The 25,380-nt window shown below is 36.0% G+C and overlaps 1 protein-coding gene across 2 annotated transcripts in view; it reads right to left on the bottom strand.

The window, feature by feature from the left end:
• Window positions 1-25,380, bottom strand: part of LOC308613962 (WD repeat-containing protein 89) — a 104,787-nt gene that overhangs the window by 50,222 nt on the left and 29,185 nt on the right. Inside the window, exon 3 of one of the 2 annotated variants that reach the window (XM_081228134.1) lies at window positions 19,087-21,542. The exons of the other annotated variant lie outside the window; for it this stretch is intronic. Coding sequence (XP_081084260.1) covers window positions 20,991-21,542 — 552 coding nt within the window. The 3' untranslated portion in view covers window positions 19,087-20,990. Of the gene's footprint in view, window positions 1-19,086; window positions 21,543-25,380 lie in introns of those variants that run through there. 2 annotated transcript variants of the gene reach the window in all.

The following is a 25,380-nucleotide window of genomic DNA, read 5'->3' on the forward strand; positions in this document are numbered from 1 at the left end:
ACAGTACTTGAAACTCTTTGCAACCAGATAAATCAACGAAGCTGAATAAAGAATCCAGAAAAAGACTAATATTTATATGGGAATTTAGTATATGATAAAGATGATATTTCAGAATAATGAGTAAAAGATGGCTGATTCAACAATAGTTTTGGAAAAATAGGATAGCCGTAAAAGAAAGAGACTGAATTTAAATTATCTCACCACTTTAGAAAAATTATGAACTTTGAAAAGGTGATTTGCATTCACGATAAAACAAAAAACCTTCAAACAGCACAAAAGTGTATACACTAAAAAGTGAATAGGGAAGCAGGTACTTTCATATACTATTAATGGTGCTATAAATTGATATAACCTATCTGGAGGGCAATTTGACATCTATCAATAATAAAATCCACAAAAACGTTGACTTGTCAGTTACTTTGCATAAATGCATTAAAATGTATATACAAGGATAGACTCTGTATCACTGTAATTTTTAAAAACCTAGCAATATCTTAAATTTATAAATAGAATACTGGTTAAACTATGCTACAAGAATACAATAATATGCAGCCATTAAAATTAGGTAGATCCTTCATACAATTTTTTTTTTTTTTTTTTTTTTGCGGTACGCGGGCCTCTGACTGTTGTGGCCTCTCCCGTTGCGGAGCACAGGCTCCAGACGCGCAGGCTCAGCGGCCATGGCTCACGGACCCAGCCACTCCGCGGCATGTGGGATCTTCCCAGACGGGGGCACGAACCCGTGTCCCCTGCATCGGCAGGTGGACTCTCAACCACTGCGCCACCAGGGAAGCCCTCTTCATACAATTTTTAAATGAAACTACGGAACCATATATATAGCTCATTTTTATTTAACTTTCAAAGGGATTTTTATGCTAGTGTATACATTTTTAAAAAGTCTACAGGGTCAACAGTGGTTACTTCTGAGGAGTAAAAGGAAGACTTTTATTCTCCCCTTTGTATCTCAGTTATATTTTAATTTTTTTTGTAACTATGAGCAAGTTTTATTAACTTGTGATAAACTTTAAAAAATATCAATGGACCGAAATGGCCGCATAAAATAGCTACATTAAAATGCCATGTACTGGGCTTCCCTGGTGGCACTGTGGTTAAGAATCTGCCTGCCAATGCAGGGGACGTGGGTTCGAGCCCTGGTCCGGGAAGATCTCACATGCCACGGGGCAGCTAAGCCTGTGTGCCACAGCTACTGAGCCTGCACTCTAGAGCCCGCGAGCCACAGCTACTGAAGCCTGTGCACCTAGAGCCCATGCTCCGCAACGAGAGAAGCCATGCAATGAGAAGCCCGCCCACGGCAACGAAGAGTAGCCCCCGCTCGCCGCAACTAGAGAAAGACCGCGCATAGCAACGAAGACACAATGCAGCCAATAAATACATAAATTTATAAAAAATAAAATAAAATGTCATGTACCCATTCAGAAATCTTTGCTGCAATCCCTCTTCTAGAAAAAAGCAGCCTCTAAGCTCCAAGAACAGGGTCTCTTATACAGACTGGAATAGCACATGAAAATTTGTTCTTCCAGATATTGACTCTAGGAGAAAATTAGACTCTCCATTGTTAAAGGAGAATTAAATTGTAGTTACAAAGTTATGGAAGTAATTTATTTGTAAATTTTCAAAGACTTTCATTAAAAAGGGCTTTCTTTTAAACACAACTAATTTTTAAAAAAGTAGCTCATCTCAAAGCATTCAGGTCAATTTCTTTTTAACTGACGTTTAGCTATAAAACAATACACTTTATCACTTTTTCTCTGTCAAAGACAGCGAAAGTAAGTTGTTAATGTTACTTCCTGATTTTGCAAAACTATATATGCTTTGAATGGCTACAAGAAATAGAGAAGTTCTTTCTCTTGAAAAAACAACTACTGTTCCACTCTTCTGTGGTTATACATATTACTAAATTTTAAAATATAAATGTTGATTCTCGAGGGAGCACTCTCTTCATAAGATAAAAATATTGTGAATACTATTCTTGAAATACCACATACGGAAATAGAATCTTTTTTTTTTTTTTTTTTTTTTTTTTTTTTTTTTTTCTTTTTGCGGTATGCGGGCCTCTCACTGTTGTGGCCTCTCCCGTTGCGGAGCACAGGCTCCGGATGCGCAGGCCCAGCGGCCATGGCTCACGGGCCCAGCCGCTCCGCGGCATATGGGATCCTCCCAGACCGGGGCACGAACCCGTATCCCCTGCATCGGCAGGCGGACTCTCAACCACTGCGCCACCAGGGAGGCCCTAGAATCTTTTTAAGAAATGCCAACCTATATCACCAGAATTTGTATTGAACACTTATTTGAAACATTTATATATTGAAAACCTTGAAAAATGTAGCATATGTAGGTTAAGGTCCCACCAATATTATTATTATTATTATTTTTTTTTTTTTTTTTGCAGTACGCGGGCCTCTCACTGCTGTGGCCTCTCCCATTGCGGAGCACAGGCTCCGGACGCGCAGGCTCAGCGGCCATGGCTCACGGGCCCAGCCGCTCCACGGCATGCAGGATCCTCCTGGACCGGGGCACGAACCCGCGTCCCCCGCATCGGCAGGCAGACTCTCAACCACCGCGCCACCAGGGAAGCCCCCACCAATATTATTAATGATACATTAGTAGGTATATAATATTGGAAATCACCATCTTGCTCTCCTTTGAACCTAGTGGAGAGGAAGAGCTGTGTAAGTCTGGCAACAAAGACTAATTTCCAATCTGGTAATAATACATATTAGCCTTCTACAGTTTGAACTGGTAGTTAAATTATTAACAATTGGGAAGTCTTCATTCTTTGTCATCTGTTAACGACTCCAATAGCATGAGAGGTATGGGTTTCTTAGAGCTGTTTTACACTTTTATAATTATTATGTTACTAACTTATGGGGTTTTTCCCCCCCCTTGCAATAGAAATGTCTTTAAGTGCAGTATTTCAAATTTGGGATTTTAAGGAAAGTTTGCATAGCAGAAAATAAAATGCTGATTTGATAATCTGGATAAATTTAGGGCAATAGTCAGAAATTTCAGTTCAACTTACTCTAGAAGAAACTGAGTTTATTAAATACACATTATTGCATGTACTAGATGTATTTTTATAGGAACTTTCATAAACGTTCTTCCTCTTTTCTTTCAAACCAAACCACGATTTATAAGGATTATTATTTTTGAGGCAGGAGAAATTATTTTTATGTTGACAGTTTTTCAACAAAATACTGTCAATTTAAATGTTGATAAATGTTTAGAAGGTATTTGAAACATAGTAGTTTATGCTATTGCATGATTATTAATAAACATTAGTGGGCTTCCCTGGTGGCGCAGAGGTTGAGAGTCCGCCTCCTGATGCAGGGGACACGGGTTCATGCCCCGGTCTGGGAAGATCCCACATGCCGTGGAGCGGCTAGGCCCGTGAGCCATGGCCACTGAGCCTGCACATCCAGAGCCTGTACTCCGCAACGGGAGAGGCCACAACAGTGAGAGGCCTGCGTACCGCAAAAAAAAAAAAAAAAAAATTAGTGATATGTGATTTTCCATTGCACTAATTGAAATGTGGATTTAATAAAGAGGAAAATAATGCACCTGCATTTGGTTGGTAGCAATGAATTCAAAACAATTTGGAAAAATTTTTAATGAATTGTAAATATGTTGAATACATGAATTTAAAACAATCATAATCACTATCAATCATTTCAAGGTTACATGATAATTCTGAAGCACAGATTGTCTAGACATTCATATAGTTACAAGATAAATTAAGGACAAAGTTCACTCTTAAGGTTATTGTTAAAAAATGCTTTGAATCTGATGATGTAGATATCCATTAAACCCATACTATAACTTTCACTATAAATAAAATGTTGATTAGTAAAGGGCATTTTCAATTTTTATTTTAAAAAAAACACTGAAAATAAATGTTCTCAGTTTTACAAATATGAATCACACAATTATTGATCTCAATCGTGGGGTTCTGTCTTAGACCTTCCCTGGCATACACAGCATTGGCAAATGTGAGGATGCCACTTCAAGCCTCATGCCCATAGCACAGATTGACCAATGGAGGTAACTAGGACCAAACCAGAGTCAGAGGAAGTAAGAGAGGGCCTTGGGTAGTGAGCACAAGTTCAGCAGAGTCAACACTATGCCTGTAAATACTGGCTAGATAATCTATTTTCTGAACTGGGTTGATACTATACAAAGAAGCGAGCTTTTAATTTCTTTATGTAAAGACCTTCAATAATTGCGAGGCTGAAAGGAGAACTCAGTAGGAGAAGCACACTTTCTAGATGAAGGGATCTTTTTAAAGGATCTGATTATTTTGAAATGCAGTATAATATATTATTATGTAATATTATATGTAAGACAGCAATGTAATAGATGTACAAATAAACTTGTAAAAAAAGGGGGGAAGAATTTTTGCAAGGCATATGTTACAAATGGGTAGTGAGGCAAAAATTCAACAAATAGTTATGTTCTTCACGGACAAATATGTCAAAAATGACTGTACGTAGTTTTGATGTGTCAGGAATTGGCTCGGGGTACCTGAGACTTCTGAGTTCAAGCCCCAGGGACTTAAGGAGAGGAGCTTCTCTCACTTGTGGGATCGCTGGTGCCCAATGTGAGTAATCATTTTTCCTCCAGCTCTGAGGTTTCTTAATATATCACACTGGCCAATAGACCACAATACCCTTAAAAGACTTTCAGTTGGCTCTGAGGCCTTGAAAGGGTTTGGCAGTATAGCATCTAGGCCAAGCCCACCAAGTAGATTAGTAACTTAATAACTATGTGGCTTATTTAATAAGAAAGTACCATTATAATATGTTACAATATAATAAATCAAGTGTGCACCCAAATTACCTGTTGGGCTTGTTAAAAAAATTGCTGGTTCCAGGCTCCAAATCTTTTTTTTTTCTCTTTTTGCGGTACGTGGGCCTCTCACTGTTGTGGCCTCTCCCGTTGCAGAGCACAGGCTCTGGACACACAGGCTCAGCGGCCATGGCTCACGGGCCCAGCCACTCTGCGGCATGTGGGATCTTCCCGGACCGGGGCACGAACCCGTGTCCCTTGCATCGGCAGGCGGACTCTCAACCACCGCGCCACCAGGGAAGCCCCTCCAAATCTTTTTTGATTCAGTAAGTCCTAGATGGGGCCTGGGAATGTGCATTTCTGACAAGTTCCCAGGTGATGCTGATGCTGCCGGTCAGGGAAATGCACACTGAGAATCACGGCTCCAGGTAGTTTAGCTAATCCCCTAGACGTGGTTCCCTGATGTTTTCTCTTTGTTTGACAAATGTGAGATAAAAGCTAGATTAATGGTACTGAAATTTATTGCTTAAGATCAGGTGCTACAAAGTCATTTGATGGATATTCTTAGCTTTAGGTTTTACATTCTTTCCGATTCATATGCAGTCTAATCTTAGATTTAATGTAGATTTTAAAAACTGTATATAATAAAATTAGTTCTAGCGTGTAGTACCCACTAATTTCACAAATTTATAAACTGCAGAAATACACTTACTGCCTCATTCCCCAATTCTTTTGTTCCCCCTGTAACTCATTATAATCGGACTACTAATCCTACCACATATATTATTGACTTTGCTCTCTTTAAAGGTAAACAAGAAACCCATGGCTTTTCTCTACCCTTATCCTGAATCCTTCCACTAGCATTTGACACTGTTGATCTCTTTGTTCTTCTGGAAACCCTTTCCTCCCTTTCAGTCTGGATTTTAGGGTCCTTTTCATTAACTTCTTATCTTCCACCCCCTTTCTCTTGCCCTTGGCAGATATCATTAATTGTAGCACTCCTATTGACAGAATTTTGAATAATTCTTCACAACACAGCCCTTAAACACTCTTAGTTGATCGGTTTTTGTCCTTGAGGTGAAACATGTGTTGTAAAGACTCCCTCCAGAAGCAGATTTTAAGTACTAATTTTCTTAAAATAAATTATACATTTTTGATATACTTCAGTATACCAACAGCTATTAAATATAAAGGGAATACAAATAGCAATAAATATCCATTAAAAATGATAGTTACAAAATGTTCGGTACTGGACTTTTAAACATTCTAGTATAACTTGCTGAAGACGTGTACAGGCAGGGAGCCAACAGAGATAAGATGATGATGATGAAAGATCAAACTTAAAATTATTTGTAGAGGTAATTTTAAGGGTCTTCTATCTTCTTACAATCCCATGGTGATTTCTGAGACATAAGAGAATTTCAGATCTAACTAGACTGGGACAGAGAATACATTCTTGATGATAAAGCAAAAACTTTCTCTGAATCTAGCTATTAAAAGAAACAAACTTGCTTTATGTTTCAAAATTACTTTGGGTACGAGGACTCTTTAAATCTCTGCGGAGAAAGGAAATAGAAATGCTGTTAGGAAAGAGGACAGGATATAGTCTTTTTTTTTTTTTTTTTTTTTGCGGTATGTGGGCCTCTCACTGTTGTGGCCTCTCGCGTTGCAGAGCACAGCCTCCGGACGCGCAAGCTCAGCGGCCATGGCTCACGGGCCTAGCCACTCCGCGGCATGTGGGATCTTCCCGGACCGGGGCACAAACCCATGTCCCCTGCATCGGCAGGTGGACCCTCAACCACTGCGCCACCAGGGAAGCCCTAGTCTTATTTATTCATCTCTGTTGACTCCCTGCCTATTTGCAGTCACATGCAATTACAAAATAATAATAATAATAAATAAAGACACATAGAAGAATCTTTAGAGTAGCATTTTTATAGCAAAAAATTAGCAGCAATCTGAAAGTCCATTAATATAGTAATCATTGGGCTTCCCTGGTGGCGCAGTGGTTGAGAGTCCGCCTGCTGATGCAGGGGACACGTGTTCGTGCCCCGGTCCATGAAGATCCCACATGCTGCGGAGCGGCTAGGCCCGTGAGCCATGGCCGCTGAGCCTGCGTGTCCGGAGCCTGTGCTCCGCAACGGGAGAGGCCACAACAGTGAGTGGCCCGCATACCGAAAAAAAAAAAAAAATCCTACAAATCAATTTTTTAAGGACAATCCAGTAGAAAAATGGGTAAAACACTGGAGTAGGCAAACCACAAAAGGAAACTCGAATGGTTATAGAGGGAAAAGCATTCAACTGCACTGAGGAGTATAGATGCAAATAAAAGCAACAAGATACCATTTCATACTCATATATTAGCAAAAACTAAAAAGCATAAAAATAGGATGTGTTGGCAATGATGTGAAGCAAAAAAGTACTGTTATTGGGATTGTAATTGGTACTATTGCTTTGGAGAGCAATTTGTTTGTAGCTACTAAAATTATAAATGTGCATAATTCACAACCCAATACTTCCACTTTGGATATGTACCCAAGAGAAACTCTTGCATAATTCCACAAGGAAATTGTCACAAAGGTTTTTATAGAACTTTTTATTTTTCATTTTAGTTTTTAAAAAGTGTACAATTCAGTGATTTTTAGTATACTCACAAAATTGTGCAATGATCACCAATATCTAATTAGAAGATTTTCATCATTTCAGAAAGAAACCCCATATCCATTAGCAGTTATTCCCCAATCACTCCTCCCCCACCTCCCCCTGTCCCTGGCATAATTTATCTACTTTCTGTCTGTCCATATTTGCCTATTCTGAACATTCCATGTAACAGATTCACCAAATATGTAGTCTTTTATATCTGGCTTCTTTCACTTAACACAATTTCAAGTTTCATCCGTTTTGTAGCATATATCAATACTTTTTATGGTCAAATAATACTCCATTGCATGGACATCCCACATTTTGTTAATCCATTCATCAACTGATGGGCGTTTGGATTGATTCCACTTTTTGGCTATTATGAATAATGCTACTATGAGTATTTGTGTTTAAGTTTTCGTGTGGACGTAAGTTTTTTTTTATTGAAGTATAGTTGATTTACAATACTGTGTTTCAGATGTACAGCATAGTGATTTTTTTTGCAAATTATATACCATATAGGTTATTACAAGATACTGAATATAATTTAACCCTGTGCTATACAGTAAATCCTTGTTGCTTATCTATTTTATGTGTAGTAGTTTGTTAACCCCACATTCCTAATTTGTCCCTCCCTTCCTCCCTATCCCATTTGGTAACCATAAGTTTGTTTTCTGTACTGAAACAAACTCACAGACATGGACATATGTTTTTAATTCTCTTGGGTAAATACCTAAGAGTGAAATTGCGGGGTCATATAATTACTCTGCTTATATTTTGAGGAAGTGCCAAACTGTTTTCCAAAGACACTGCACTATTTTACATTCCCATCAGCAATGTTTGAGGATTCCAATTTCTCCATATCCTCACCAACACTTGTTATTGTCCATCTCTTTTATCAGTCATCCTAGTGTGTGAAGTGATATCTCATTGTGGTTTTGATTTGCAGTTTTCTAATGACAAATGATGTTGAGCATCTTTTCATGTGCTTCTTGGTCACTTGTATATCTTTTTTGGAGAAATGTCATTCAAATCCTTTGCCTATTTTAAAAATTGGGTTATTAATTTTTTGTTATTAAGTTGTAAGGGATCTCTATATATTCTAGATACTAGACCCTTATCAGATATTTTCCTCCTATTCTGTGGATTGTCTGTTTCCTTTTTTTGATGGTATCCTTTGAGGCACAAAAGTTTTTGATTTTGATGAAGTCCATTTTATCTATTTTTTCTTTTATTGTTTGTGCTTTTGGTGTCATATATAAGAAATTATTGGGCTTCCCTGGTGGCGCAGTGGTTGGGAGTCTGCCTGCCGATGCAGGGGACGCGGGTTCGTGCCGCGGGGCGGCTGGGCCCGTGGGCCATGGCCGCTGAGCCTGCGCTTCCGGAGCCTGCGCTCCGCGGTGGGAGAGGCCACAGCAGTGAGAGGCCCGTGTGCCGCAAAAAAAAAAAAAAAAAAAGAAATTATTGCCTAATCCAGAGTCACAAAGATTTATTCCTATGTTTCCTTCTAAGAATTTTATAGTTTTAGCTCTTAATTTATCCATTTTGAGTTAAGTTTTGTAAGTCTATTTTTTTTTTTTTACCTTGAGATTTTTTTTTGAGCAAGTTTAGGTTTACAGAAAAACTGGGGGAAAAATACAGATATGGCCCTTAATCCCCTCCCCAACTCCCCCTGTTAATTTTTGCATTAGTGTTAATATTTGTTACAACTGAGGAGCCAACATTGATACATTATTATTAACTAAAGTCCATAGTTTACTTTAGGGCTCACTCTTTGTGTTGTACATCAAAGCATGTTATTTTAATATAAAATTGCATATTAATATGTGAAAGAAGCCAATCTGAAAAGACTATTACTGTATGATTCCAACGATATGACATTCTGGAAAAGGCAAAACTGTGGAGACAGTGAAAAGATCAGTGGTTGCCAGGGCCTTAGGGGGAAGGAGGGAGGCATAGGCAGAGCAAGGGAATTTTTAGGGCATTGAAATTATTTTGTATGATGCTATACTTGTGGATACACGTCATTATATATTTACCAAGCCCATAGAGTATACAACACAAAGAGTGAACTCTAATGTAAACTATGGGTTTTGATTAATAATGATGCATCAGTGTTGGTTCAGCTATTAATAACAAATGTAGTGCACAGGGGCAGGATGTTGATGGTGGTAGAGGCTATGTAAGAGGTTTGGGGAGAGGAGAGGTGGGGGAATGTGAGAACCCTCTATACTTTTTGCTCAGTTTTACTGTGAAACTAAAACAGCTCTAAAAAATAAAGTCTATTATATTTTCTAATGAAACATATTGATAATCTAATTGTCCCTTCTAGACGAATAAATTGTGGTATAATTATATAATGAAATACTATACATTAGATAACAAATGAATTAGATCTATAAATTATAAACGGATATATCTCAAAAACATAATGCTGAATCAAAGAAAAGCAATTGTTGAATGATACCATTGATGTATATTTAAAAGAACACATAAAATATTGTACACTGGTTATGGATATACAAATATGTGCATAAAAGTAAAAAAATGGACTGGAAGGACTCATAACAATTGCCTCTGCAAATCGTGAGAGGGGATGGGAATATGGCAATGATTAAAAGATGCTTAGGGGGCTTCCCTGGTGGCACAGTGGTTGAGAGTCCGCCTGCCGATGCAGGGGACACGGGTTCGTGCCCCGGTCCGGGAAGATCCCACGTGCCACGGAGCAGCTAGGCCCGTGAGCCATGGCCGCTGAGCCTGCGCGTCCGGAGCCTGTGCTCCACAACGGGAGAGGCCACAACAGTGAGAGGTCCACATACCGCAAAAAAAAGAAAAAAAAATTTTAAACAAACAAATAAATAAATAAGTCATGGGGATGTAAAATACAGTATGGTGACTATGGTTAATAATACTGTATTATATACTTGAAAGTTGCTAAGACAGTAAATCTTAAAAGATATTATCATAAGAAAAGAATTGTAACTGTGTAGTGATGGATGTTAACTAGGCATATTATGGTGATCATTTCATAATATATACATATATCAAATCATGTGTACACTCAAAACTAATATAATGTTATTTGTCAATTATATCTCAATTTTATTTATTTTATATCTCAATTTTAAAAAGTAAAATACAACAGACTGGAAGCAAATATGACAAAATACCAAGGGTAGTTCATTCTAGGTAATGGGAATATAGATATTTATTATATTCTTTTAACTTTTCTGTAATTGTTATAAATTCTCAAATAAAACACGGAATGGGTGGTAAGGAAGTGGAGACCATATACAGACAATTCGCAAGAAGCTGAGAACAGAGACATGAGGCAGACCATGTTTGTGTGCTCTTGGCAGCAGTTTAGTAGATAGGGAAAAGTCTATGTTTCAGGATAAAAAAGATAACTCCAGGAGAGAAATTCTCTATGAACTCCAATATATATCATTAACTGGAAAAAAAAAAAGAGGGGAGCAATTTGCAGAACAATATGTACAACATCCTGCTTTTGTTTAGAAAACCCAACTTTTATAAAACACAATTATGTATTTCAACATGTGTGAATATATACATACAAAAGAAAAAAAAAAAACAACCCTCCAAATGGCAACACTGGTTACTTCTGGGAGGAGAATGCAATTGTTATAATGGTCAAATAGGACTTCTGCTTTTCTTGTATTTGAATTTTTTTACACCAATGTATCCATATATATCTCATGTAATTTTTTGTGGCAAGTTAACTTCTCATTTCTGTGAAAAAATTTCACTGTAAGAAAACAGCCGACTGACATTCAATAACCTCATGTTTTCTAACAGAACTTTTTTTTTTTTTTTTTTGCGGTACGTGGGCCTCTCACTGTTGTGGCCTCTCCCGTTGCGGAGCACAGGCTCCGGACGCGCAGGCTCAGCGGCCATGGCGCACGGGCCCAGCCGCTCCGCGGCACGTGGGATCTTCCCGGACCGGGGCACGAACCCCTGTCCCCTGCATCGGCAGGTGGACTCTCAACCACTGCGCCACCAGGGAAGCCCTAACAGAACTTTTGAAACATTTTTTAAATGCCTTACTGCAATGAGCACTGTTGAAATTTTAGAAATGTTCTAATGAACAAAGGTAGTGATTTTATGTTCTGCTTATTTTATTTTTAAAAAATATAACTTGATAATGTGCTCTGCAATTTTTAAATGTCTTGAATTTATTACAAGGGTATTATTTTCTAAAATACAACATGAATCTTCAATGTTCATACGAGATTTATGCTGGTAATGAGGTAGTTTTACATTTTTTTTAATATAAATTTATTTTATTTATTTTTATTTTTGGCTGTGTTGGGTCTTCATTGCTGCACGTGGACTTTTTCTAGTTGCAGCGAGCGGGTGCTACTCTTCATTGCGGTGCGTGGGCTTCTCATTGCGGTGGCTTCTCTTGTTGTGGAGCATGGGCTCTAGGCGCCCAGGCTTCAGTAGTTGTGGCTCATGGGCTCTAGAGCGCAGGCTCAGTAGTTGTGGCACACGGGCTTAGTTGCTCCGTGGCATGTGGGATCTTCCTGGACCAGGGTTCAAACCCATGTCCCCTGCATTGGCAGGCAGATTCTTAACCACTGCGCCACCAGGGAAGCCCCAGTTTTACATTCTTTATCAAGCATTCTCTTTGTTTTTTCTTTTAGCTCTGATTGAGATTCCCAAAGGGAATTTTCTTCTCTCTTTCTCTCTCTTTTTCATTTACATGTTCATCTCCATAGCTAGCAAGATTTGTTGAATGAATTATAGAATTACTGAGGTCTTTGGCGTTTACCCTGTCCTTGCCCCCCTCCCTTTATTTTTTAAAGAACCATCTGTTTAGGGTGATTACAGGTCAGAGCTATTTGGATAGTAGGCTGGATTAGGTAATGCCTAGTGGTCACTTTAAACCTTGTGATTCAAACAAGAATTATAACGGAGACTTATAACCTCTTATTATGACCCTTCTAAAGCTATTAACTCATTGTTTCTCTTTGGAGAAACTTGAAACTTTCTTAGACGGGTGTCTACAAACCTTTTATGGACAGGACAAGATAGGCTCCTTCGACTCTATTCTCTCAGTGAAAAGGGAGTAAAATTTTTTCCGTTAAATTTCAGTATCCTCATAAAACCAATAGAAATGTTCCCTTTGTTTTTGTATGCTTCGTCTAGTACAGTTTATTAAATTTTAGTGTTGAAAGGGATCTTAGAGAACATCAAGTCCAACGTCTTCATTTTATATGTGAGGACATGGTGTTTCACGAAGATGGAGCTAGTGCCTAAAGGTATACAGCAAATTATAGTCAAAGACAAAACAAAGTCAAAACAAAAATTCTGCTCTTCTGACGTCATCTGTAACATACTGGCTTGAGTCTGTTTCTTTTATTCAACATATTTGTTTTGTCGTATTTACTGGAGAAAACAAACACAGAATGGGAACATAAAATTCAATAACAGTTTGGCACCAGCATCTTCATGCAGAATTGAATTCATACACAAAAATTTTCACAAGGATGAACAAAAGTTCTGTAAAAAATGAAGAGTTCTTTATCAGGGTCAGGATTTGAGAGAAACCACTGCTTGCAAGCTGGGAATCTGAAGTCAGCTTTATGATAGACTTGCAAGGGCAAGAATAAGAATGTAACATATTATGACATGGAACACCTTAAAGTCCCCCAAAACAAAATTCTATGATCTTTCTGTTCTACTTACAAAACCATCTCATGGAAAAGTCACCAAAGGGTTCTTTGAGAGTTTCAAGTGAATGATATGGAATGGCTATACTTGCAGATCTGCACTGTATAGTAACATGTTTGAGGGCTAACTGGAAGGTAAATATAAGACAATATAGTTATTATGTCCTTTTAAAATAGGTAATAGACACACATACACACTTCTAATGAGGAAGCTAAGAGCCCTCCTGAACAATAATGTTGAATCAGAAAAATCAGGTGCTCATGGGTGTATTGTGGATTACCTGACATATATAGAACATATTTATGGTGTCTCTGTGATTCTACTAGCAAACATCCTTCCTACCCTCACCCCACAATCCATGTCTCAAGCAGTTGAGGTTGATCAGATGTGTGATAGGTTCTGACTTCAAACCAAAGAAGAAAGTTCAGTCTCAAGTATGGTGGGATAGGAGATAAATTGAAGAACGCCAACATTACTCCCAGAGCATGTCTAGAAAGCCCAGTGCATCCCCTGGGAGGTAGTCCTTGTCGTGGAACACATGAAGGCCTGCAAACTCTGCAGTCCTCATGCTGCATTCCTTAGGGTCATTCACGGGGTTCTTGGTGTGCCATTATTTGCTTTACAACCCTCTAGTGAGGGTGGAAGGTTGGGGAAGTATAACTTCACATTCAAAGTTCTCCTAAGTCACTTGGGGCTCCTTTAAATAACTGCAACTGTAGCAGTCATGATCTCATGTCACCAAAGTTCAAGGCCTTGGGCTTCTTCATATAAAATCCAGGATTATGGGCCTCCCTGGTGGCGCAGTGGTTGAGAGTCCGCCTGCCGATGCAGGGGATACGGGTTCGTGCCCCGGTCTGGGAGGATCCCATATGCCGCGGAGCGGCTGGGCCCGTGAGCCATGGCCACTGGGCCTGCGCATCCGGAGCCTGTGCTCCGCAACGGGAGAGGCCACAACAGTGAGAGGCCCGCATACCGCAAAAAGAAAAAAAAAAAAAAAAAATCCAGGATTAATAATAAAAAATTGCCTTACTTCTCAATAAGTAAACAAGACAAAGCTAAACACACAACTCTCTTCCTTTATCACAGATTAAAAATATATCCTGGGGGCTTCCCTGGTGGCGCAGTGGTTGAGAGTCTGCCTGCCAATGCAGGGGACACGGGTTCGAGCCCCGGTCTGGGAAGGTCCCACGTACAGCGGAGCAACCGGGCCTGTGAGCCGCAACTGCCGCGCCTGCGCGTCTGGAGCCTGTGCTCCGCAACGAGAGGCCACGACAGTGAGAGGCCCGCGTACAGCGATGAAGAGTGGCCCCCGCTTGCCACAACTAGAGAAAGCCCTCACACAGAAACAAAAAAAAAGACGCAACACAGCAAAAATAATTAATTAATAAACTCCTACCCCCAACATCTTAAAAAAAAAAAAAATATATATATATATATATATATATATATATATATATACACTTATTTATTGAACAAACAATAGTTTTGATTACCTTCAAGTTGGGTGTAATTTCATCCACAAGCAATAAATAGTGCAGCTCTTCTACTGGTAAAGAAAGGCAACATCCACTATTACCATTGTTTACTGAACAATTTAACAAACTTCTCAGCTTTACATTCTACCACTCCCTTCCAGGTACCTTGATGCTCCAGACAAACTGCAATCCACTTTTTTGCCAAACAGGTCTAATACATCCCATTTCCATGTTTTGGTTCATCCAATTACTTCTACCTAAAATGTATCCTCTGTCCCACCACACTGCTCTTAGCCCATTGAAATTTTATCTCACTTATTTCATTCGTTCATTTATTTCAACAATGCATCATAAAGTTACAGTCTGCCTAAGTATTTAAGAAGACTGCACATGATTATCTGCTAATAATATTATAGATTTATGCACTTGGTAAGAAATTGCCATATATGCGCTCTAAGATGCCAGATACATCTAAAGTATTTTGTAATTCTTACCATATGACCCAGCAATCCCACTCCTGGGCATATTATCCAGACAAAACTATGATTCAAAGAGATACATGCAGCCCTATGTTCATAGCAGTACTATTCACAATAGCCAAGACATGGAAACCACCTAAATGTCCATTGACAGATGAATGGATAAAGACGATGTGGTACATATATACAATAGAATACTATTCAGACATAAAAGAGAACAAAATAATGCCATTTGCAGCAACATGGATGCAACTAGAGATTATCATACTAAGTGAAGTCAGAAAGACAAAGACAAATACCATATATCACTTATATGTGGAGCCTAAAATATGACACAAATGAACCTATCTATGAAACAGAAACAAAATCAGGGACATTTGAATAGACTGGTGGTTGCCAAGGGGCAGGGGGGTGGGAGAGGGTAGAAGTGGGAGTTTGGGATTAGCAGTGCAAATTGGTATATATAGAATGGATAAACAACAAGGTTCTACTGTATAGCACAGGGAACTATATTCAGTATCCTGTGATAAGCCATAATGGAAAAGACTATGAAAAAGAATGTGTATGTATGTATATATATATATACATATATATATATATATGTATATATATATATATAAAAACGGAGTCACTTTGCTGTACAGCAATTAACACAACATTGTAATTCAACTATACTTCAATAAAAAATAGATTAAAAAAATAAAGTATTTTGTAAACCTACGATTAGCCTTAACATATATAACATAGTTGGAAAATGTAGACAACTTATTTTTAGAAAAGGAAGAAAAATATTTCAGATATAAATGTCATGTTTGGGTTTATAATTAATTAATGAAATTTATAAATTAAGTTATATGTTCATTTAAAAAATTTACAGCTTGTGTCCATGAATAATTTAAGTAAGATTTTGGGAATATACTGCCAAGAGAAAGAAATATTTTTAAAATATTTATTTTGTAAAGCTATTTGAAACATTTTGCAGAGTGGAAATGTTGAGGGACTATAACTTCTTTTTTTTCTTTTACTTTTTCAAGTTTGTCATCACAGCATTTCAATCAGAAATTAGCAAAAGTAACACCACCATTAAAATGAGTTTGGTGAATTTTATCCCTTAAGTCAGCCCAGATAAAAGCAGGGAGGGGGACACTGGGGGAACTTTAAATATTAGGGGAATTAGAATCCACTTTATTGTCACCAACCCCAGTTGAGTCTCACAAGTCTGGGCCTGGAGACATTTGGAATCCAGGGGAGTCTTTGTGCTTAAGTAAAAAAATTGATATTTAAGCCCTGACTATATCTCATCTACATTTTAATTATAAATATCACTTTAATTATAAAAATCACAGATTGTGAAGTAGTTGGTTATGTGAAAGATTAAAGATCAAACCATACAAAGTAATATTCTCAAGAACATATTTATATAGCTTATTACTAGAAACTAAAGTTATATCCCCATATATGCAGAATATTTTCTTCTCAGATTTTATTTTAATTCCAAAGAAAATAACATCTTAAAACTTATTTGGATACAAATCACATTCTATACAATGAGGTATTATAGTAATTACATGTAAAACATTTCAAGAATCTAAATGATTATCCTTTAAATATTTGCATGAATGACAAAATTTTTACTAGATGAATTGGATGCATTTATTTACAATCTAAACCTTTAAAACAGCTAGAACAAGTAAAATGTAGACTATTACATAATTTTAAACTTTTGTTTTTTGTTTTTTTGCGGTACGTGGGCCTCTCACTGTTGTGGCCTCTCCTGTTGCGGAGCACAGGCTCCGGATGCACAAGCGCAGCGGCCATGGCTCGCGGGCCCAGCCGCTCCGTGGCGTGTGGGATCTTCCCGGACCGGGGCACGAACCCGTGGCCCCTGCATTGGCGGGCGGACTCTCAACCACTGCGCCACCAGGGAAGCCCAATTTTAAACTTTTTTAGATCACCGATCTCTCTGAGAAGCTGATGAAAATTGTAGAATTTTTCACCCAGATAAATACACATACTGAAGCCTGTCTAGGGACTGGGTATTCATTCAATATATATTATTATGCGTGCTCTGTCCCTGGGATCCAGAAGTAAATAGAGGTACAAGCCACTTTTCCTCATAGAGCTTACATCATGGAGATGAAGATAGAAAATTTAAGAAAATAATACATAAATAATCACAGGTTGTGATATGTGCTACAATGGATTTCAGTTATGAGAACCCCTAATTTAGGACAAGGGACAAACCTCAAATCTGAAGAAGTAATATTACTGTAGTAACTATTTTTTAAAAAGAGAATCCATTTTACATCTCATAAGAAAATGTCATTATGTAACAAAGGAAACTTTAAAAATATGTATTAAATCAAACAAATATTGCAAACAGCATAATAGGTAAGTGTATGAACTTTTAAAACCTGAGATAATGGACTTTATGACATTTAAGGTTGAAATAAACCCAATGATGTTGTAGACATCATGATACAATCTGTTAGTATAGGTCATAAAGCTATTTTAAAATTCACTTGGCTTTTAGAAAATGACAGGAAAATACCCTTTAAAAACACACTTTAGATTTCTGTCATATCCTGTCGCTTACAGTACTAGGAGCTAGGCTTTTTAGACATCCATGGAAAGTGCACCAAGACTAAACATGATGAAAGGAAAAAAGAAAGGCAAATTAGCAGATACCAGATAGTTGAGGTTAAAAAGTTAGTGTTTATTTCTGTAAACATTTTTATTTAAAAAAAATATTTCTTTTATTTTTCTTTGAATTTTCCCTCCTGTGTGTCTCACAAGGAAGGCATGGCATGCTTTGTTTATAAAGATTTGTAGTGGTCTGGTGTGCTTAAAAATGAAGAGCTTTCTAAAATGTCCTTTGTAATTAGCATGTTAAAACTTATTTTTATTGTGCTATTTATAGCGTATGTAACCACCATTAAAATCCAAGTGTAAAAGTTATTTAAAATTCAAGTTGAAAAGTTTTCTTTAAAAAAAAAAAAAAAAAAAGTTTTCTTTTTAACTTATGTATATAACAGCAAAAACTGGAAGAACATGACCAAAAGTTGACAAAATAATAGCATAGTAACATCCACTACATCAAATTACTTTCTCAAACTATTGCCTCTTCCCTTTCTCAAAATAATCTCCACAGCAAACAACAAAAACTCCCTTCAGAAAAACTAATTCAGCTATAAAGTTGCATTTTAAAAACTGGGCCTTATTGATATCCAGATTAAACAGTTTGGTTTTAAATCTAGAGTAAACATTCTTCATTAACAAGAATGAAATTGCTCTGGCAATAAAAAATCTTTGCCATATAAAATTGTGTGATTATACATAATTTTACTCAAAACAAAAACATTTTAACATTTACTCATCTTTATCAAACATTTTATGAAAATCTGCCTTTAAATTATACTCATATCACTGAATTAATTTTTATGTTGTCTTTGAAAGACATTTAATAAACACTACTTGTAAAGAAAGCTAGTAGACAAAATTAAATTACATAAATCTACTATAGTAGCATTGCTTTATATTAGGTCTTATAATGACTTTCAGGAAGCCCTAGTTTTTGCAGTTCACATGTCATGGCACTTTATAGTTACAAAATGAAATGTCCATATGTTTATTTTGCTTGTAAAAGTACCTGTTCCTTGTATTATGATTAATTCCTGGATTAATGGATTAACAGTCAACTACCTACAACACTCAGTCATGGATTTTACTGAAACATGTTTTATGCATAAGTTTTAAAAATAAAGTTATGAAACTTTTCACTAAAAGTACAGTGTCAGAATGATCATATATAGAGCCCAAAGCAGTTTGAACCTTAAAGAATTTCTTCAGTGTCTTCTATTTCTAAAAACAGTACTTATATTGAATAAAATGCTTCACAGGAAAAGACTGCTAGAATGAAAATAACTAGATATATTTTATAAATCTCTACCAGACAATACAGAAACAAATGCATAGACGGCAAACAAAACACCCTCCAATCTTGAATTTGGCTTTTATTTTAAAATACATTTAGCATGGAACTATCATAGGACAGAAAATAATAAATCACAAAGAAATGGAATATTTTCAAATACCTTTTAAGCTAGATATAAAAATTAATAAGATAGCATATACTCAAATTATGGGAAATAGTCCCTAAAATTTGATTCAGTGAACACATTTTGAAAGAAAAGTTCTTTGCACATTTTCCAACGTACCGATATGTTCCTAAGTGCCTTGGTTTTCTGTTAACTAATAGGTAAATGTCGAAAATTTAGTTGCTTTATTAACAATTATCAGATTCAGTACTGGCAAAAATTACCATGTCCCTAAATTCTCAATCATAATTATAAAAATATGAGCTCAAATAGTTATGCTGCCCAAAATAGAAACATCTTAAGTTGATACCTCTGGATAATCAGACAGATATTGCACTAAGTCAGTAATTCCATACCTGATGCTCATTTACATGGAAAGTTAATTCTCTTCTTTATGAAAAACTTAATACAAATAAACTTAATGTTAATCTAATTACAATTACACTTCAAAATATAAAGGCACGAACAGAATAAAGAATAGTTTAATATTTATACTCAAATATTCCACCATGAAAATAATAAAAGGTTGAAAAAAATAATAGGACCTAAAATACTGATACTTTAAAATTTTATAATTTACCATAGTAGCTAATAAATGGTATTAAAAGTTAACCCTGCTAAACCCAATCATTTGCAAATAATTTAGAAAAATGGTTTGTTTACATATGAAATGTGCATTGTCCCATCTATAAAGTTCAATTACAGTTCCATTCATTGGAAATATCTACCTGTAGTATAAACGATCAAGACAATGTACAAAAAATATATCTTGTTCCTATAACTTACAATGCACAGAAAAATACCTACAAAAATGGAAATATTTATCCATTTAGGTTCCCAATAAATTAGTGAGAAAGTTTAGTCCATTCCACATTTCTTTCTAAACAAAGGCTAAAGAACTGAAGGTGGTTTACTGCTAGCCCTGTTAGCTTGACGATATTTTTTTAAAATATTTGTCTGATTATATGTAACTTAAGATAAAGTTAGTCTTATTTTTATATCACAGTATACATGGCATTTCTTAATTCAGCAACAGAAAGGCACAATTAGCAAGCAATAAAATTCAGTACCTGAATTATTAAACTAATGTCCAGAACAAGTGCAAATAAAGTACATTCAACACAGTGTACAGAACTGGGGAACAAAAAAAAGGAATCCAAAAACTGATTTTTCTGAAAATTTGGTCCATTAAAAATGCCTCCTATGTTCAACGTCATGAGTAACATGAAAGGTGATGGCAGTATAAAAAGAGGCAGGAAATCAATATGTGGTAGCATACGAATTCTGGTCTAGTAATTATGCAATTTGATTAGGAAATGGCTCCCATAGTAAATAAACGTTAAATATATCTGTTAATAACAACATACCTGTATTAAGTCCAAATACACAGGCACAACTGTTTGCATATTATTATTGATTTTATAATACACCCCCATGGTTTAAAAAAAAACTTAGGTATATTATTTTATATATAACATATATTAGACACATAATTGTATATTATGTTCCTTAATATATATTATATATAACTTGAATCCGTAACAGCACAAAACTCTCCAAATATTACATGAACATTCCAAATGGATACTTATCATTTTCTCAATGTTGAAATAGCTCAGCTCACCTAAAACAATAACTGGATGTGCAATGATAAAATGCACTGACTCCTATGAATTTACTTAAATAATTATTTAAGTTAAATTCCTGCAAAAGCCTAACTCTGATTTGGCTTTTAACTAGAATATGGTTTTAGATATCAGTAACTGATACCCTCCTTTCTTATCATAAACAATATTTCTCCATCAAGAGATACCAATAAAGAAAAATATGTAAGGAACAAAAAATGTGATAGAGAAACCAACCATTCCATAGGTAATATACCGATAAGGAAGTTCAACTTCCATGTGCTGTCTTGCTTTTCGAACATCATTACATGGTATATTGAAGATTTTACAGGCTAAAGGAATAGTGATCCTTTTCATTATATCTCTGACTACTAGTACAAACAACATCCCTAAGAGAATCCGCAATATGGCTTTTCCAAACAGAGTCACTGAAATGGGGGACCTAGGTAAAGGTAATATATCCAGAGGAGGATCTAATATTAGACCCATTTTATAGGTAAAATGAGATCCACATGCAATCCCAGCACCACTTCCTAGAATCTCAGCTGTGTCTCCCCGGGATGTACTCCAAGTGTCTAGAGTGAAAGAAAAGATCCCCAAGGCTAAATGAAGCCCGATGATGATTAATGGAGCATATTTGTGAGTTTGGTTGAAGTTGTCAATCAGGTCCACAAATGGATAGAAGATAGCTAAGATTAAAATGGTATATACGAATCCAGCAATAACATCCTGAGAAAAGAAGAAGGTAGAGTTGTTTAGTATAATACTTTTTTGGCATTTAAGGAAATACATATATATATATATATATATATATATATATATATATATTTCACATTTCAATGTTAATAAATGTACATTTTTTAAATATGTCACATTCTTAAAGTAAACTTTATATAATAGGTACTAAAAGCTGTTTTAATAATACTAAAAAGATTCATTGATGATAAAATGATTATGCTTTTATAGCTCTGCCCTTTTACAAATTAATACATATATGCTATACACAAATGTATATTCAAATGAACAATAAACTATGCTTAACGTATGTAGTGATTTCTGGGAAAAACAATATACAGCTGACCCTTAAACAACATGAGTTTGAATTGTGTGGATCCACTTAACTGCTGATTTTTTTCAATAGTAAACAGTAGTACAGTACTACATGATCCCCAGTTGGTTGAATCTGAGGATGCAGAACCCCTGATACAAAGGAACTGCAGATACAGAGGAACCAAGTTTATGAAGGGCACTCTAATTATAGGTGGATTTTTTTTTTTTTTTTTTTGTGGTACACGGGCCTCTCACTGTTGTGGCCTCTCCTGTTGCGGAGCACACGCTCTGGATGCGCAGGCTCAGCGGCCATGGCTCACGGGTCCAGCCGCTCCACGGCATGTGGGATCTTCCCAGACCAGGGCACGAACCCACGTCCCCTGCATCGGCAGGTGAACTCTCAACCACTGTGCCACCAGGGAAGCCCTATAGGTGGATTTTTGATTGTGCTGACCTCCGCGTTGTCCAAGGATCAACTGTACTTATTTTTCAAAGACTTCATCTTCATGCATTTAATAATCACACATTTAAATACATAATTATTTCCATGACTAAAGAGGATACAAAGCCTATTTTTCCTTTTCCCATTCATTCATTTATTCACTGAACAAATACTTATTGAGTACCTACATGTGCCTGATGCTATTTTAGGGGCTGAGTATACACTGCTTAATAAATGAAAAGATTCCTACTGCCATAGAGCTTACATTTTAGTGGGGATGACTGACAGTAACCATGTGAGTAAAAAATAGATAAATATTACAATTTCAGATTGTTATAAAGAAATTAAAACAAGACAATGGGGTAGAATGATGAAAGACCCTATCAGAGTGATTAGGGAAACCTGTCTGAGGAGGTGACCCTTGAGCAGAAATCTGATTCCAAAAAAGAGTCAGCCCTATCTTTAGATCTAAGGAGAAGTGTCCCAGGTAGAGGGAGTGCCAAGGCCTTGAGGCAGAAAAGAACCTAGTGAGTTCAAGGAACTTAGAGAAATTCCGTGTGGCTCAAATAGTGAGAAGAGTGATGTGATATGAGATCCAAGAGACAGGCAGATGTCAAATCATGTAGATGGGGCCCCTGTAGGCTAGGTAAGAAGTTCAGATTTTATTTCAAAAGTGATAGGGAGCCTGAAAGATTCCCAAGTAGGAGTGTAATAAAATCTGATGGATATTTATAGAAGAACATTCCATCTGCTGTGTAGAGAATATATTATAGGGGTAAAGTATGGAAGACAGGAGACACTAGTGGGAGGCTACTGTAGTGGTTCACTCTAGATATGGTCCATATAAAGAGACGTACCTAGATGGATTTAGTAAAATATTTTAAAATTAGAGTTGACGGACTTCAACTTGGTGATGATCTGAATGTAAGAGAGAAGCAAAAGAAAAAGGGATCAAAAATGACTCCTACTTTTAGGTACAAACAACTGGGTAGAAAATAGAAGATGGTTTATTGGAGGAAATAACACTATTATTAAAAGAACTTTCCTTTCTGAATCATTCCTGACATGAACAAAACTGTTTCAGAATTTCCACCTTAAAACAAACAAAACAAAACCCTGGGATCTAGTATCACTGAAAAACTTATCAGAAGAGTTGCTTATATTCACTGCCTCCACTTTCTCACTTCCTATTTTTTCCTAAACTAATCACTGCATTGAAACCACTCTTTTCATGGATACTAGTGACCTTTATGCTGCCCAAAACAATGGTTACGTCTCAACAGCATTCAATACAGTTAAGCAACAGAGTAGTTGCTTAATGTTTTTCTGTCCTAAGATTTTTATTATGTAATAGTTAGTACATAGAATAAGATACGTAAAGTATATATGAAATTACAAAAAGAATATCTATGAAATCACTGCCCCCATAAAGAACTATAATATTACCAGTACTTTGAATCTATTGGTATGCTGTTTCCTAGTTCTATCACCCTGCATAAGCCTGAGTATTAGCTGAATAAATACCTGCTTTTAAAAACTTTTATCACATATCTCCAAACAAAACATTACCTAGTTTTGCTTCTTTCTGAGCTTTATAAAAATGTTAGGCAGTATGCAGTCTCCGTTGATTTGCTTCTTACACTTAACATTAAGTTTTTAAGATTCATTCATCATATGTAGTTAGTTATAGGTCATTCACTGCCACAACTATGTAATATTTTATTGTGTGGTTATACAATTTATCTATTTTCCCACTGATGGTCACTTAGGATGTTTTCAGCTTTTGGATTAGTTCATTGGTTATGGTTAAGCTTGAATGCTTTCTTAATTGGTATATATTCTTAAACCAACCAGCATTATAAACAATGCCTCTATGTTCTTTCTTTTTATGTTCCCGTATGGGTCTATGAAAGTTTCTCCAGGACATATGCCTAGGAATGTAATAGCAGAATCACAGTATATGTGCATGTTCAATTTTACAAGACAATAAAAAATTTCCAGAATGTTTATAGAAATTTATATTCCATGAGTTGTTGGTATTTCTTGATGTTTTATTTGCATTTCCCTTATAATTAATTAAGCATTATTTCATATGTTTATGGACTGTTCCTTTTCTATACAATGTATATTTGTGTCTTTAGGGCAACTATTCCTTTGGATTTTCTTTTGCTTGCTGATTTACATGATTATATATATATATGATAACACATCAATTATATTTTTAGATGTATATTTCAGTATGACATAAAACATCCAATATTTGTTGTCCTTTGCTTTTCTTTTATAGCTCTATGAATAATAAACTTAGATCGCTACAAGTCTCTATACAAATCTGCCTCCTTTTCTGATTGAATTATTAATTATTTATAATATTATCCTGGATAAAAAGGCACATTTAATTTCCATGCTACAGAACCAGAAGGAAGAATGATTGAATTCAGGACATAAACATGGTGGCTATCATTGTAATATCAATTTAATGTACAATATTAAAATGTGTAACTAAGTGGTTTTAAGCATTATAGCACAAAGTATGCAATAGAGAAAAGCTGATGTTAAAGGTAGCATAAAGAACTCAAAGTAGGAAATTTTCCAAAAAGAAACTTAGCAAATAATTTTAGATACTTATTAATTATAGATAACATATATGCTGTAAAAGTTAATTACACATTTGAATGGAATGTTCATGGTTATCAAATTTATGGTAGAAGATATCAAATACCATAAATTCAATAAAGATTTCTTATGTATTAAATCTGAAATTGTCTCCTTTTCATTTCTTCCAATCAGTAAATAAAACTAGAGAGGCTAGTGATTCGCTGAGGCTAGAATTCAAGACTTCTGCTGGCTCCTAGAGGTTTTTTTTTTTTTTAACTGTAACATATTTCAGGTGTTCAGCTTCTAATTCAACATGTCAGTGATGCCAACAGGGTTTCTAACAACAAAATGTATTATTGGAATGCAATCCTTGATTATAAAGGCATTATTAGGGATGGATTTTGAAATTTTTATCTTTAATTAAAATTAAAATTTAATACATGTTCAGTACAGAAAAACTAGAAAATATGGATAAAC

This window comes from Mesoplodon bidens, assembly GCF_964165515.1.
Source record: "Mesoplodon bidens genome assembly, chromosome: 3".
NCBI lineage: Eukaryota > Metazoa > Chordata > Mammalia > Artiodactyla > Ziphiidae > Mesoplodon > Mesoplodon bidens.